Source organism: Mustela lutreola, chromosome 15, assembly GCF_030435805.1.
Source record: "Mustela lutreola isolate mMusLut2 chromosome 15, mMusLut2.pri, whole genome shotgun sequence".
NCBI lineage: Eukaryota > Metazoa > Chordata > Mammalia > Carnivora > Mustelidae > Mustela > Mustela lutreola.
Window position 1 is genome coordinate 40,129,768 of NC_081304.1, and position 14,586 is coordinate 40,144,353.

Sequence of the window (14,586 nt, forward strand, 5' to 3'; positions counted from 1 at the left end):
AAGGAGGTACTCTGGGCAGCTCATAAATGAGGCAACAGGGGCCTGGGGAGGTCACCTGGCTTGCCTGCTACCACACAGCTGGGAGCAGAACTGGGACCTGAGCCAGGGGTGTGCCCTCCCCACTGCCCTAGTCACTCAGGACGCCAAGTAAGCAAATGGAAGGCTGCAAGGCCTGGTGGCGGGAACACAGGTCAGAGGGAAACAGAACTGGGCTCTAGTCCCAGCTCTGATACGACTGCACCGAGTGACCTCAGAAGGCCGCTGGCCTTTGCTTCCCCGTTTGCAAGATGAGCAGATTGGACTGGAGGCTTCCACCAGCCTTCTCCTAACCTAGGGTCTTTGAGGTGGGAGCAGCCCCAGAGGGGCGAGCATGAGCGAGGTGGCCCCACGGTCAGGGCCTGCATGCAGAAAAGACGTTGGAACCCCAGACAACACCCACGGGGCTGTTGTCTGACGTGCCTTCTGCTTGAACACGTGTGTGCCCATTATGGGGCAAGCGGCATATGATCTCGGCTCCCTTGGCCCAGCGCTCAACTGCCATCCATAGTGGTCAGGGATAAAAGGGTTAATTCAGCATGACTGCCAAGGTCACTGGGGCAGGAGCAGGATAGGAAAGCTGGCTTTGTGGTGGAGGGACATCCACAGCCCACGGGCCCTGGAGGGCAGAGCTAGAGGGCAGAGCCTGAGCAAGGGCTCCAGTCAAACCTGTGGCTTTGTCCTTCTCTGGGAACTTCTTTCTGCTGGCTAATCATGTGTTCCAGGGGGCCCGCTGTCAATGCCCTGTCTCCCAGGCAGGTGTTTTCTCTGTGGCCCCTCACTAATCCATTCAATGGCCCCATGTGAGCCTCTTTTCAGCTCCCAGAACTTAAGCCAGCTTGCTGGAGAACTGCAAATGAGGTAGGTTTCGGGGTCAGGTCGAGGGAAAACCTCGGCTGGAGAGAAGGAAAACCTCGGCTGGAGAGAAGGGGGCCGAGCAGGGGAGACACTTGGGGGGAAAGCCAGCAGGAAAACCCTCTGGTTTCGGAAGTGGCTCTCTTTCCGGGAGCCTGCCCTGGGAAGGAGCTGGTTTAGAGAGGCTGCTACTTTCCCGGGGGGGCCTGGATCTCAAAAGCTGCCCTGTGCGTCTTCCAGCAAATTCTGATTCCCAGTTAAGAGGCTGTCGAATGTCCACTGGTATCTGACACTGGAAAGAGTCTCTACTTCCACTTAATTCCCACCATTGTTCCTAGAGTTCTAGAGCACTGTCCTTGTTTGACCAACAAGGAAATTAAGGCTCAGAGCGCTAATGCCACTTGGCCCCAGTCACAAAGGCAGTCAGGCTTGGAGCCAGGTCCATCTGACTCCAAATCCAGGGTTCAGTACCCAGCAGGCCCTCTCAGTTGCTCTACGTCCTGGCTGTAGCACGTTTATAATTTCAGAGGTGGGACAGTCAAAATTTGTCTGCTCTGCTGGGAGATTAGCAAAGTTGGGGCTGTTATGGGGGGCCCTGAGAAATGCATACTCCCAGTGGGAGGGAGATAAAAAAAAACAAATTAGTTCTAATCCTTTCTTTTCCTTCTCCCTCACCTGAGCTCGAAAGCAACTGGGCTTTGTTAAGAGAACTCTGCTCCAAACACTTTTGCTTATTAAACATTGGCAGATCTTGAAGGTATTTTAAGGGTGAACCTGGAAATGGCTTTCCCACCCTGGAAGCCCTTGATGGGTTAAGCGCTTAACCTAGATCTTGACCTTGGATCCCTGCTGGCCCCTCCCTGAAGTTCGGGAAGGGACTGAGACTATCAAAACATAGCCAGAAAAAGAGGATCCTATGGAACTTCATAAAGCAAGGACTGAAGGGCACATTGTGCGAAATTACAAACATCAGTGTGATAGATGAGACATAAAGAATAAACTGACCCACCCAAAAAAATTTTTTACCAAGTGTTAAATTAATAAGTGCTGGCACCACTAGGGCGCCAGGGTGGCTCAGTGGGTTAAAGCCTCTGCCTTCGGCTCAGGTCCTGATCCCAGGGTCCTGGGATGGAGCCCCTCATCGGGCTCTCTGCTCAACAGGGAGCCTGCTTCTCCATCTCTCTCTGTCTGCCTCTCTGTCTACTTGTGATCTCTGTCTGTCAAATAAATAAATAAAATCTTTTAAAAATATTAAAAAAAAGTAAGTGCTGGCATAACTGGATTGGAACAAGGTCTGGTTGGAGTAAAGGGTTAGATGATTTCTTTAGCCACAGAAAATGCAGTAAGAAATAGAAGTGCATATTTATAAGATCTAAAGAGGGATGCAGACTGGGGCGCCTGGCTGGCTCCGTTGGAAGAGAATGTGACTCTTGGTCTCAGGGTTGTGAGTTTGAGCCCCATGTGGGGTGTAGAAATTGCTTACATGAATCAATAAACTCTAAACAAAATAAAGAGGGATGAAAACTGTCTCAGATCCAAAGCAACAGGAGGAATCACGACGGAAAAGCTCAACAGATTCAACTACGGAAAAATCAGACATTTTGTACCAGGATAGTACACTTTGACAACAGATTCGTATTTGGGTAACTCTAAAATCTAATACGGGGCGCCTGGGTGGTTCAGTTGGTTAAACGTTTGCCTTGGGCTCAGGTCATGATCTCAGGGTGCTGGGATAGAGCCTCGTGTCGGGCTCCCTGCTCAGGGGGAGCCTGCTTCTCCCTCTGCCGCTCCCCCTGCTTGTTGTGCTCACTTACTCTCTCTCTCTCTCCCTGTCAAATAAATAAATAAATAATCTTTTTAAAAATGATCAAATAAAATCTATTATTTAGGAAAACCATTCAGATCCCAAGCTCATGAAAAGATAATCCCTTCAAGCAGATGTGGAAATAGGAAACAAAATGTATAATGGACCATCTGGGGGTTGAAGTGATGACCTCCAGGTTTCCTGCCTACAGTAAGTCCCGGGAACCACGGGGATGAAGTCTGAGGCGGGGTAAGGAGGGCTGCCACGCTACTCTCCTGCTTGAGCAGGCCAGCCTAATTCCCAGAATATTGGGTGGGGAGCCTCCAAGGGACTGGGGTCACCTGTTTTCACTTCCAACTCCCACAAAAGGCATCCTGACCATTTAGTTGAGGGGTGACCATACAGGACCAACAGGCCAAGGTCATGACTTCTAGTTCTTGGGCTTTAATTAGCCTCCTACTACGTCAAAGCTACTCCATGTGCTGAAGAACCAGACAGCACAGAGGGAAACGGTGCAATACCTTCTCTAAATCCTGGGGGAGAAGTCCCAGCAGATCCCAGTTGGAAACTGGATAATCACTGGGGTTCCCTTGACCGAGGAAGGAAAAGAGGACCTACTGGGGCCAGCTTCTCATCCCATCGACCTCTGGAAGGTGAACACATCAGCTCACAGGGACTCCAACAGGTGTCATGAACCCCATCCCACTGACCACAGTTGGACTGGTCAGGGCTATTTCTGGATAAGGTGGTTGAGGGGACTGCCTCAACCTCCAGTCGAATGTTCTTTCCTAAGTGCCCCAAGGTCCCCAATCCTCAAGTCCTACCGTTAAGTAGGCCCATGGGAAGAGGCAAGGGGAAAACCCTTCCTAATTCTGAACACCCTTGCCCGTGAACTTGCATACACCTTTGTGAAGCTTCATAGCTACTCTCCAGTTAGTGCCTCTGGGGAATGGTCCCGGGGACAGCTTCACAATGTAGGGGCAAGGAACACAGAGGGACTGGATCTCTGCCAGAGGTCAAGCCCTGCTCAGGAGCAGCTCTCCTTAAACACAAATCACCCATAGGAAGGAAAGTGCCAGAAATAGGCTTCTCCTTCTTCTTCTTCTTCTTTTTTTTTTTTAAGATTTATTATTTTAGATGGAGAGTGACATGCGGAATCCTTGCTGAGTGCCGAGTCAGACGTGGGGCTTGATCCCATGCCCCCTGAGATCATGACCTCAGCCCAAACCTAGAATAAGGCACATATGCAACGGCGCCCCTTAGGTGCCCCCAGAAATGGACTTCTAACACCACATGATGGGCGGGGAATAGACAGACATAAGGCAGAACTTACTGTGAAAGACAATGGTTTGCCCAGAGTATGTTGTGAGTTTCTTTCCTAGAATTAATTTTGTGTCTAGCACAGTTTCCCGCCGGGCCTTCCCAGAACCAGGGGGATGCTCCCTGTGACACGAAGGACCTCCCTTTGGTGGAGGAAAGTGGACTTCACAGACCACCTGCGAATATTAGTTGCTACACGTTCTCTCCACACACTCTCTCCTCTCTCTGCTCCAAATTCTTCCTACTAAAATTTTCCTCCATTCACCCAAATAGCTCCTTTTAAAATGTAAACATACACAGAAAATTAATCAAATGAGAAAGACAGACACAGAGGGAAAAAGAAAGATACACTTTGTTCTAGGTCCTGCTTCTAAATCTGGCGGGAGGTGTGAAGGGCTGGCAGCCTGCTGGTCCTGGTGTCGGTGGCAGCAGGCGGCCCCTCCTGCCTCAGGGCTGCAGGCCAGCAGCTGCTGCGCTCCCGGGAACTGGAGGCAGAGTGGGTGGCGAGTGGGAGCGGAGGGAGCGCTGCGCTGCCCCGCTGGGGTGGGAGCCGGGAGCCTGTGGATGTTCCCCAAACCACAGCCAGGCCTCATGCTAACGTGGTTGACATCGGCAAGCAGCTCCCCAATCCTCCCCACCCCCTCCTGCCATGACTTTCCAGCTGTAATTCTGGGTCTCAGTCCCACTCGAGTCCCTGCATTTGGGGGGGGGTTCTTGGAATCGAACTGGTCTGTCGCCAAAGCTGTCATTTCTGCCAACAGCTCACCCCACCCTGATTTTCCCTTTTGCCGTCCAGGTTCAGCATCTCAAAGTTGTCTGTGCCTTTCGCCCATCCACACGGGTCCAGGGAGATCTTCCAGTTTGCCCATCGCCACAGCCCTCTTCCTTCCCACTCTTGTCGTCCTCCACGTCCATTCACTGCAGCAGGTCCCGGTCTCATTCCTGCAATCCACCCTACCTCCATCCCACTGGCACACAGGACCTTTCCAAAGCATTGCTTGGATCCCTGTTGAAAAGACTTTCAAAGGCTTTCCCTGCCTACAGCAGGATACGGTCTGGCCCAAGCTACTTTGTCAGCTTCATCTCCTCGCTCAACCCAACAGGTTCCCTCTGGCCCAAGCAGCCTGGGCACTTAAAGTTGCCCAAAGTTCACAGAGCGATCATGCCTACTGCAGGACCACCGCATTCACTACTCCCCTCCCCACGCTGGGACATCCCTTGCCTCCTCTCCCCTGCTAGAGGAATGGAGAGAGAGGGGGGAATACACAAAAACTCTCAGGCAGGAAGCGACGAAGAACCTGTTTCCTTGCTGAAGGTCAAATGTCCATCAACAGATTCCAAAGTTGGTATTCCCACCTCCACTCCCCACACCTAGACGCTAGGAGTTGCAAACAATAACATGCATCTCCCATAACTCTCTCATCCCTGCCGCAAAGTTAGAGTCAGCCTGCAAAAGAGCCCATACTGTGAGTCACCCTCCAAGGACAGCACGGAGTAGACTTCAGTAGTAGCCACGGATCTTTGAACGTGGAGGTAAAAATGGAGAGGGAGAGTAACTTAAGCCCTTCCCCCACATCCCCAGTCCGGGCTGCAACACACCCCCCTGCCTGCGTATAGGGAATATCCCAGGCTTTCGATATGCATTGTGCAATTTCTACATGTTATAAACCCAGCTCTGGTGAGGCAGAGTTGGGAGGAGGAGGGATCGAAGGATCTCTCAGGGGAGCCCACCGCCTACTCCTGAAACCTGGAGAGCAGTGGAGAGCACTGTCGATCACTCTTAGAGATGCACTAAGCCACGCCCCCACCACACGTCACCGTCTCAGGAGTGCAGAGCTAGGGAAGCCCACGCAAGCAGGGAGACTGATTGAGGGGAGGGGTGGAAGGAAGTGGGGGGATTTAACCGCTCACATACCTGATCAAACAGGACTTTCCAGTGCTGGTAGAGAGGGAGGCCATGCAGAAGAGGAAGAGGAGAGAGAGAAAGAAACACACACTTATCACCACGGACTCTCTAGCCCCCTGATATTCCTGACATAGCTTCCCAGCTGCTGCCCAGACTCAGGAACCCGCCGCAGGACACCAGTGGAACCTGGGAAGAGCTCCCCAAATCAGTCTGCACTAAGCAAAGTGAAGGAACTCAGGTTGGGGAGGGGGAGATATCCCTCTCTTGGAGACCAGCAGGCAGGAGGAGGGATAAGCTAAGCGGAACAAGGGTGATTCTCAGCAATTACTAAATAAAGGCATCCAAATCTACCCAAGGGCCTCTAATAACTTCTGCCTAAAGCTCGTGTCCACGTCTACTCCCACACCTGGGAACCCACCCTGCTGCAACAGTCTAGACCTGCTGGGGGCCAGAGACCCTCTACTCAGGAAAACTCAGCCCTGAATGAACACTAAACCTTTGCCTGCAGTTTGGGAGGAGGGGTCTCCGAAATGCACTGAAATCTAAACAGTCTCTCCAAGGCTGAATCTAAGTGCTGAGTGCACAAGCCTGGTGAGTACAGAGCTTCGGAGCCAGAAGCAGGTGAGAGGTTTAACCAAGGGGGTCAGCGGGGAGGCAAGAGGTTAAGCGCCCCTGGGGTACATTCACTGGTAGGTTAAGGGTCCTGGCTTCTCCATTTCCCTAGCCTGAGAGAGGGCTAGGGCAGAGCAGAGTGTCTCTCCAGTTTTTCACCTCTATATGCAGGTTAACCTCAGGAGGGAGTAGCTTAAGCAATCCCAGTTCCCAGGACTCCCCAGTGCCCGCTCCGCCGATGGCTCCCCGGACCAAAGGGAAGGAGACTCCAGCAGCAGATGGCAGGGAAGCCCTCTGGGGTAGCCCCTCCCCATCCTCACCCGGGGGACCATCGCTGGCATCGACACGGTCTGGGACTCCTAGGCTCTCTTCTGGAAGCAACACCGCTCCCAGCGCTCTTCCCCTCCCTCCTCCGGCCCGGTTCAGGGACCCGGCCGGCTTGAATTTCAATCAGTGTCGCGACTGGGCAGGTGCAGGGAGGGAGCTAATCCGGAAGCGAAGGAGGGGGTCGCCAGACCGGTCAGCGCTGCCGGGTTCCGGGGACTCTGCGGCGCCCGCTCCTTCCCCGGGCTCAGAGAGCCGGCAGGTCGCGAGTGGGAGGGAAAAGGGAGTCACTGCTGTGACGCGGCCGCCTCTGCGGGAAAACGCCGTGTCCCGGGCACTGCACCAGCCGCGGAGTGGGGGCTCCCGCGGCCGACCAGTCTCCAGCGCAGCGGCTGGGCTGCGTCCGGCAGGGAAGCCGCGGAGCCCGAGCGGGGGGTGGCGCGCGCGCGTTTGGGGGAGACGGGTCCCTCCGCCCCCTCCCGCCCGCGGGGACCCGGCCAATCCGGGGCGCTCCCGCGTCACCTTGAAACCTCTAAGTTGCCCCGCGGGGGCGAGACGGGGGCAGGTTCCCCTTAAAGCCCCCCAGAAAGTTTGCCCGGGCGGGGGAGGGGGCACTCACGTCCTCCGGCGCCGCGGGCGGCCGCTCCTCGGCCTCGGGTTCCAGCTCCTCGATGCGCTCCGCCTCGGCGCAGGCGGCCACTGCGGGGCCCGGGCTGGGGTGCTCGCCCATGTCGACGCGGGGTCCAGGGCCAGCGGGCGGCTGCGGGGCTCGTCCCGGGGCGCCGGGCTAACTTTGCGCCGCGCCGGCCGCGCAGCTCCAGGGGCTCTGTGCGCGCCGCGCCGCCTCCGCGCCGGCCCCGCCGCCCGCGCCCGCCCCCATGGCCCCGGCCCCCGCGCCGCCGCTTCGCCACCCCGGGACGCCCGGGCCCTCGCCGCCAAACTTCTCCGCGCTTGCGGCCCCGCCGGCCTCCGCCTGCGCCCCAGCCCCCACGCCCGGCTCCGAGGCGAGGGCGCCCTTGGGCCAGCCCCGGCCCCGCAGCTCCCCGCGCTCCCTTCCCGCTTCCCGCGGCCCCCGCTCTGCGCCGGAGTCTCCTCCTCCCCGCGGACTCCTCGGGGGCGGCGCGCGGGCGGGGGCGGGGCTGCTCCCGGGGACCGCCGTCCCCCGCCCCCGGGCGCCACCACCAGAGCCAAATCGGTCAGAGCGGCGCGGCCCCGGGAGGGGAGGGGGCAGAGCTGCGGCTGGGTTGGTGGGTAAGTGGCCGCACCGCCCCGGGCGGGGGGTTGCGGAGGGGAGTGCTGCGCTGTCGGTGGCCCCATTACGGCCAGCCTCCAGCCTCCACCCCGGGACCGCGTTGGCCTCGGGGTCGGGGTGGGGTGCAACGCCCACTTCTCAAACCCACCGGGTTAATGATCCCTTCGGAGGCTGCAGATACGCGAAGGAGGCAGGGGTGAAGCTTTTCCTAAGTTGGCAACGTCGGGGTTAACTGGGAGTGAATTGGGGGCGGGATGCTGGGAGGACGGGATCCTGACACCCTTCTATCTCTCCGCCTGCCCGCAGTCTCAGATTCTGGGAGGTCCAGATATGCCCAGTAATTCAGGGATGGGAGAACTCAGGAGATAGGGACAGTCGGGACCCCAAATCCTAAATCTTTCCCTCTCTACAAGAGAGTTATGTGACCTGACCGTGCCCTGGCTTCATTTGACCAGGTTGACAGAGGCAAGCCCAGAGAGGTGCCCCAACTGGGAGAAGGGAGGTAAAGAAACTAAAGCAAGTAGTACTGAAGTTAGATCAGAGAAAGAGGGGATCTTATTTAAAAAAAAAAAAATGGGTGTTGATTCCATGTGGGAAAGCCCTCCCAGGAGACTGTCTACCAGAAGCAGAAGCTCTGCTTGCAAATTGGTCCAGTGGTCAGCTAGGACAAATGCCACCTCTCCCAAGAGGGCAGGGGCTCAGTCCTGGTCAGTCAGTCCCCTACCAGTCCTTCTCCCACCACCCAACACCCACCCACTCACTGGTCTTTGCTCCTCTCTCTCCCTGTCAGAAAAGGAGACTCTTTTCCAACAGTGAAAGTTGCAATTAATATTCTCATCACCATAGAGCAGACACCCAACCCAGCCCCAGAATCCAACCTGTGACCATCTCACCCAACAATGACTATTCCCCTTAAACACAGAGGAGGAAATTAACTCCGTTCTAATTAGGTGAGTTTGCTACAGACACCGATTTTCATCTCGGCTTCAGAAAGTGTGATCATTTCAACTATTTTTGTTTCTCACCACCCTCCCCCATTCCTACTCTACTAACAAGTCAAGATCCTGCCAAGATTTCCTTGTAAATAAAACTGTCTGCATAGGGTGTGATTTTGAAAACAGCCTTCAGGGGGACAGAAGAGAGGTCTACTTCTTTGTGGAAAGACGGGTCTGGAAGGACAAAAGGAAGCATGGAGCCCTGAGGTCAATGTCAATGCCTCCTCCCCACGCTCTGGAATACCATTTACATGACCTGTGTGGGTGCTGGCTGTGGAAGACTCAGATCTCTGGGACTGGACCAGCTGTCCAGAAAGCCTGGGGTGGGGTGAGGGGAAGAAGGCATCTCTTATCAACAGATCCAACTCTGTCATCCCCCAGGTGGAAGAGGCCTTGGCAGGCTCAGTTCTCTGAACACGGACGGCGCTCCTCTGAGTGCCCGTGAGAGAGCTTCGGGAATACAGAGATAAAGAGGATCTGAACCCTGCATTTCAGAAACTGTTCAACTGGAGAAAAGGAAGTCCGGGGGGATGGGGTTCTTGAGGTTCCAAGAAGGCTTCCTAAAGTATATGTCCCCAGAACCCAGGAAAGTGAGAAACCTGAAGAGAAGGCATTTTAGGGGCCTGGGAAGCAGTATAGTATGGCTGGGAGCTAGTAGGAGCAACCTGGCATGGCAGTCCATGACAGCAGGTGCCTTCGTGTGACAAGCCCGTGGGGGGCAGGTGGGGAGCTCAGTCAGTTAGTCATCTGGCTCTTGCATGTGGCTCAGGTCTGATCTTAGTGTCATCAGGCCCCGCCCCACATTGGGCTCCGTGCTGGGCATGGAGCCTGCTTAAGAGGTGTCCCCCCTAGGGATGCCTGGGTGGCTCAGTTGGTTAAGCAGCTGCCTTCAGCTCAGGTCATGATCCCAGGGTCCTGGGATCGAGGCCCACATCCGGCTCCTTGCTCGGTGGGGAGCCTGCTTCTCCCTCTGCCTCTCCCTGCCTCTTTGTCTGCCTGTGCTCGCTCGCTCTCTCTCCCTCTGTCTCTGGCAAATAAATAAATAAAATCTTAAAAAAAAAAAAGAGGTGTCCCCCCCCCCCACCTCTTCCTCTCTTTCTGCCCATCCCCCACAGGAGCACAGGTGCTCTCTCAGTCTCTCTCAGAAATAAATACAAGATGATCCTTCCAGGGGTGCCTGGGTGGCACAGTCGGTTGAGCCTCTGACTCTTGGTTTCAGATCAGGTCATGGTCTCAGGGTCTTGGGATTGAGCCTTGCGTGGGGCTCAGCACCCAACACAGCATCTGATTAAGACCCTCTCCCCCTGGGGCACTAGGGTGGCTGAGATGGTTAGGCGTCTGCCTTGGACTCAGGTCGTGATCCTGGGGTCCTTGGATCAAGCTCACCATCGGCATCCGGCTCCCTGTTCAGCAGGGAGTCTGCTTCTCTCTCTCCTCTGCTTGTGTGCTCTCTCTCTAATGAATAAATAAAATCTTTAAAAAAGAAAAAAAAAGGACCCTCTCTCCTGCTCCCACTGTGCTCATATGCACATGCAGTCTCTCTCCCTATCTCTCCAAGAAAGAAAGGAAAATCCTTTCAGAGGCACATGGGTGGCACAGTCAGTTGAGCGACCAGCTCTTGGTTTCTGCTCAGGTCATGATCTCAGGGGCCTGGGATCAGCCCCGTGTTGGCCTCCAGGCTCAGCTGAGAGACAGCTTAACATTCTGTCTCTCCCTCTGCCCCTCCCCCCTGCATGCTCACTCTTGCGCACGCACACGCTCTCTCTCAAATAAATAAATAAATCTTAAAAAAAAAAAAATCTTTAGCTGTAATATGAAGATAGACAGGAAGAGGCTGGCTTGAGCATAGGAAGATGGGAGATGCCATCCAAGGAAGAGGTCACAAGCACAGCCGCAATTAGAGGAGAGGGAGGATCTGAGAAGTCTCCAGGAAGATGTCTTGTTTCTCTGTCTGCCCTAGGAACATTTCACCCACAACGAAAGCATCCTGGGAAAGAATTCTGCACCACTAACCGAAACTTCCTTTCCGGAGATGGTTCTCCTTTCCCTGGCCCTCGCTGGAAGGAGAATGATCTTGGAGATGAGCTGGAACACCCAGCCTCCTCCGTGAACCTCCGTTAGCCTTCGGTATAGTCTCCACCTCTCCAGCCAGTCTGTTTCACCCCTGGGGCCCAGGCAATCTGCTCAGGACACCCTGCTCCCCAGCAGCCAATGGGACTCCTTAGAGGGATGGGAGTGGCCAGGCTGTCTGACAGCTTTTGGGCCACCCCAGATGGGGATGATCTGAGGACTAGTGCAGTCAGTGTCACACTGGGGACAGAGGAGGGAATGGCCGTTGGTGCCTGCCCACTTTCACTGAGCGGCTGCAGCGGCTGCCGTGGGGCAGGCAGATGACTGTCTCCAGGCCCGGCTCTCAGAGAACCCTAGGTTTGCTGGGCGGTGACAGCAAACCAGGGCTGACTGGCTTTGATTCATACCCTACCCTTCATTTTGTCAGTGCTCCACACGTGTGACCTCTCTTACGGGTCCGAATCGTGTCTCGTTAGGCGGCTGCAGCACAGGATGAGAGTCTGAGGAAGAGTGGTTTGAGCTCCGAAGAGTCAAACTCCGTTCAGAGATGGGCCTCGAAAGATGGGGCAGCTTTAGGGGAGACCATGTGGAAGGATTTCTAGGTGGAGGGAAACCACCGCAGCAAAGGCACAGAGGTAGGAAAGCCACTGACAGCGTTGAGAACAGCTCCAAGGGTGAGCGCCAAGTGGCCAGGTGGTGAGAACCAAGTCCTGAAAGTCCTTGAGTGCCAGGCTGAGGAGGTGGGACCTCGCTCAGCAGGCGATGGGAGAAGCAGGGATGGCTCCCGACTGGAGCAGCAGCGTTTTAGGAAGATTAAGTTGGCAGCAGCTCAAGGGTGCAATTCACCAAGGCGTTGCAAGAATCTGTTATTTGCCAGACCCTGGCCGAGGTGCTGAGAACACAAAGGGAGGAAGACCCAGGCCCCGGCCTCCCAGGAGAAAAATCAGATAATCTTCTAATGACAGCTGGGGGAGAAAAGGAAGGAGAGAAGAGAAAGAGCTGTTTGGGGGCTGAGTCTCTGAAGTGGACCCACCCAGAGAGGGCAGAGTGGGTTTTAAGGATCTGATGCTCTGAACCTGGGGGCTAGAACAATGGGTTGCCAGTGGTGATCCCGGAAAGCCAGGGGGAGCCATTGGGAGGGGGAAACAGGGTGAGGGGAGCCAAGGTGTTTGTGGACCACAGGAGCTAATGAGAAGCCGGGGAAGGAACATTAAGGGCTGTAATTACCGCCCAAAGCAAATGGCTTATGCAGAGCAGGGTGGGGGGGGGGGGGATTTTCTCCAGAACTTCTCTGGCCTGGGTCTCTTCTCCCCCACAGCAGTTTCCCATTCTCAGGTCTCCCTCAGTGGGGCATGGTGCCCTCAAGGCCCTTTCTCTCCCTAAAGCAAACCCAAGCTGACCCTTACAGGCCCCTCTCATGACTTGGCCCTCCGATCTTCTGAGAAACCTGCAAACAGCCCCGAGCGGCCGCCCCGTGCCTGCCTGAGATGAAGACATGAGTTATTTTTGACTGAGATCCAAGCCCCAGCCCTGAATTCTTTTGTCTTCCAGGAATCCCCCAGTCATGTTTGAAGCCTGCAAGTCCGAACAGCAGACGCCGCTCAGGGAGGAGACCGCCGCTTGGAGCCCAGCCGCCCTCCGTCCTAGCTCCCACATTCTTCCATTATTGCCCGCTGTCTTGGAGATCAAACAGCACAAGGCACAACGCGGCTTTGCTTTCGTCTCTTCCTTTCTCACTCCCTCCGGGGCCCCCAATTTGCCGAGACACTTAAATCATTGCGGAAGGATGTCTAGGTTCACAGACACCAAGCTCTTTCAAAGAGAGGCGTGGGCTCCCAAAAGCAAAGCTCGGAAGGGCACAGAGGAGACTCTCCCAGCTCCAAAAGGTAGCCAGCCACACGTTCAGGGCAACTGTCTGCCGCTTTGCTGGCTCTTGGCTTCCTTCTCTGTTGTCTCCTTGAGGCGTGGCTGGTCCCCAGGGTGCCACCCCTGGACTCTCTCTGGGCCTCTGACGCTCTGTGGGACCTTTGGTTTATGCGAGATGTAGGTCCCATCTCCTCGTTGGCTCACATGCCCCTCTCTGAGGCACGTCCTGTCCCTCCTTCCTAAAACCTTTCCTTTACCCTCCGGCCCAAAGGGACCACTCCTTCCTCCAGCCAAGTTTTATCTTCGTTCTCCAAGAGTGTCTGTTCCTTGAAGGAGAGGCTCTTATGGCCCGTTCGGCTTTGCATCCATCACAATATGCAACATTGCGCACCGTAGGAGCCGAACAAATGTCTGTTTAATGAAAAACAGAGCATGTCTGTTGATAGGACATGAAGTCTAATTACAGAGTTATTACTCTCAGCCCCTAACAAGCAAGGAGTCTGATGTTACGGAGAAAAGATCCTTCTGCATAATAAAGATACAATCGTATGCCTGCTGCCTTTATGTCAAAGCACTTCTAGGTCTGTCATTCTTTTATTTTTTTTTTAAGATTTTATTTATTTATTTGATAGAGACACAGCGAGAGAAGGAACACAAGCAGGGGGAGTGGGAGAGGGAGAAGCAGGCTTCCCACTGAGCAGGGAGCCTGATGCGGGGCTCAATCCCAGGACTCCGGGATCGTGACCTGAGCCGAAGGCAGATGCTTAACTGACTGAGCCACCCGGGTGCCCCTAGGTCTGTCATTTCATTTCGTCCCCCCAAAGCTGGCTTTTTTGAGGTAAGCAGAATAGGTACAACTGCCTCCATTTTACAAACAGGGACATAAAAACCCCTGGGCCAGAGGAGGTCTGGGTCTCCATTCCTCTCACCAAATTTCTTATTTCAAGAGTGAAAGGAGGTGAGGGGAAGCCGACATGGTGAGTGTCCTTGGCCCCAACTACTGATCCTCCCCGAGGGCAGCCAGGCAGGGCTCAACCGGGGTGCCCAAGCACGGCTTGTCATGTTGTTGTCACAGGCCAGTATGCATCAGGGGGTGGCTTCGGCTTTAGGGAAAAAGCCATCGGTCTGTTTCTCTGCTTTGTTTCTCTTAAGCTGCCTGTGCAATCTCCTGCCAGAAGGAGGGGGACGGTTTGCCTTCATTCGCCTCAGCACAGTGCCGGCCTCCCATGAGGGTGTCCAGCCAGCTGTGCGGACAGAACCCGGGTCCAAGGCCCAGGGTCAGCCTTCTCACAGAGGGTACACTCCAGGAGGGCAAGGACTTGGTTCTATTCACTTACAGCAGTGGCTGTGACTCCTAGAACAATTCCTGGCACCTAGAAAGCTCTCCGAAAGTGTTGCTCAAGGAATAAGCCTGCCCCATTGCTACTTCTCCAGGCCGAAGGCAGGCATCCCAGAGGTCAGAATTCCTGGGAAGTCTGCCCAGCCTCTGGCCTCAGAGGGCTTTCTGGGCCTCCTCTGGGAAGGAGTGTCGTAAATCCCACACCTA

The 14,586-nt window shown here is 55.1% G+C and overlaps 1 protein-coding gene across 3 annotated transcripts in view; it reads right to left on the reverse strand.

Moving 5' to 3' along the window:
- RHBDL3 (rhomboid like 3) overlaps window positions 1–7,702 on the reverse strand; it is a 51,536-nt gene extending 43,834 nt beyond the window's left edge. For 2 of the 3 annotated variants that reach the window (XR_009347923.1, XM_059148362.1), the window contains exons 1-2: window positions 7,477–7,702; window positions 5,931–5,954 (exon numbers count right to left, since the gene is read on the reverse strand). Coding sequence is in view for 2 of the 3 variants with exons in the window: in XM_059148362.1 (XP_059004345.1) it covers window positions 5,931–5,954; window positions 7,477–7,587 (135 nt within the window). In the remaining variant the exon portion in view is untranslated. The remainder of the gene's footprint in view (window positions 1–5,930; window positions 5,955–7,476) is intronic. The other variant, XM_059148363.1, reaches the window with a different exon arrangement.
- Between the last annotated feature and the right edge of the window lie 6,884 nt (window positions 7,703–14,586).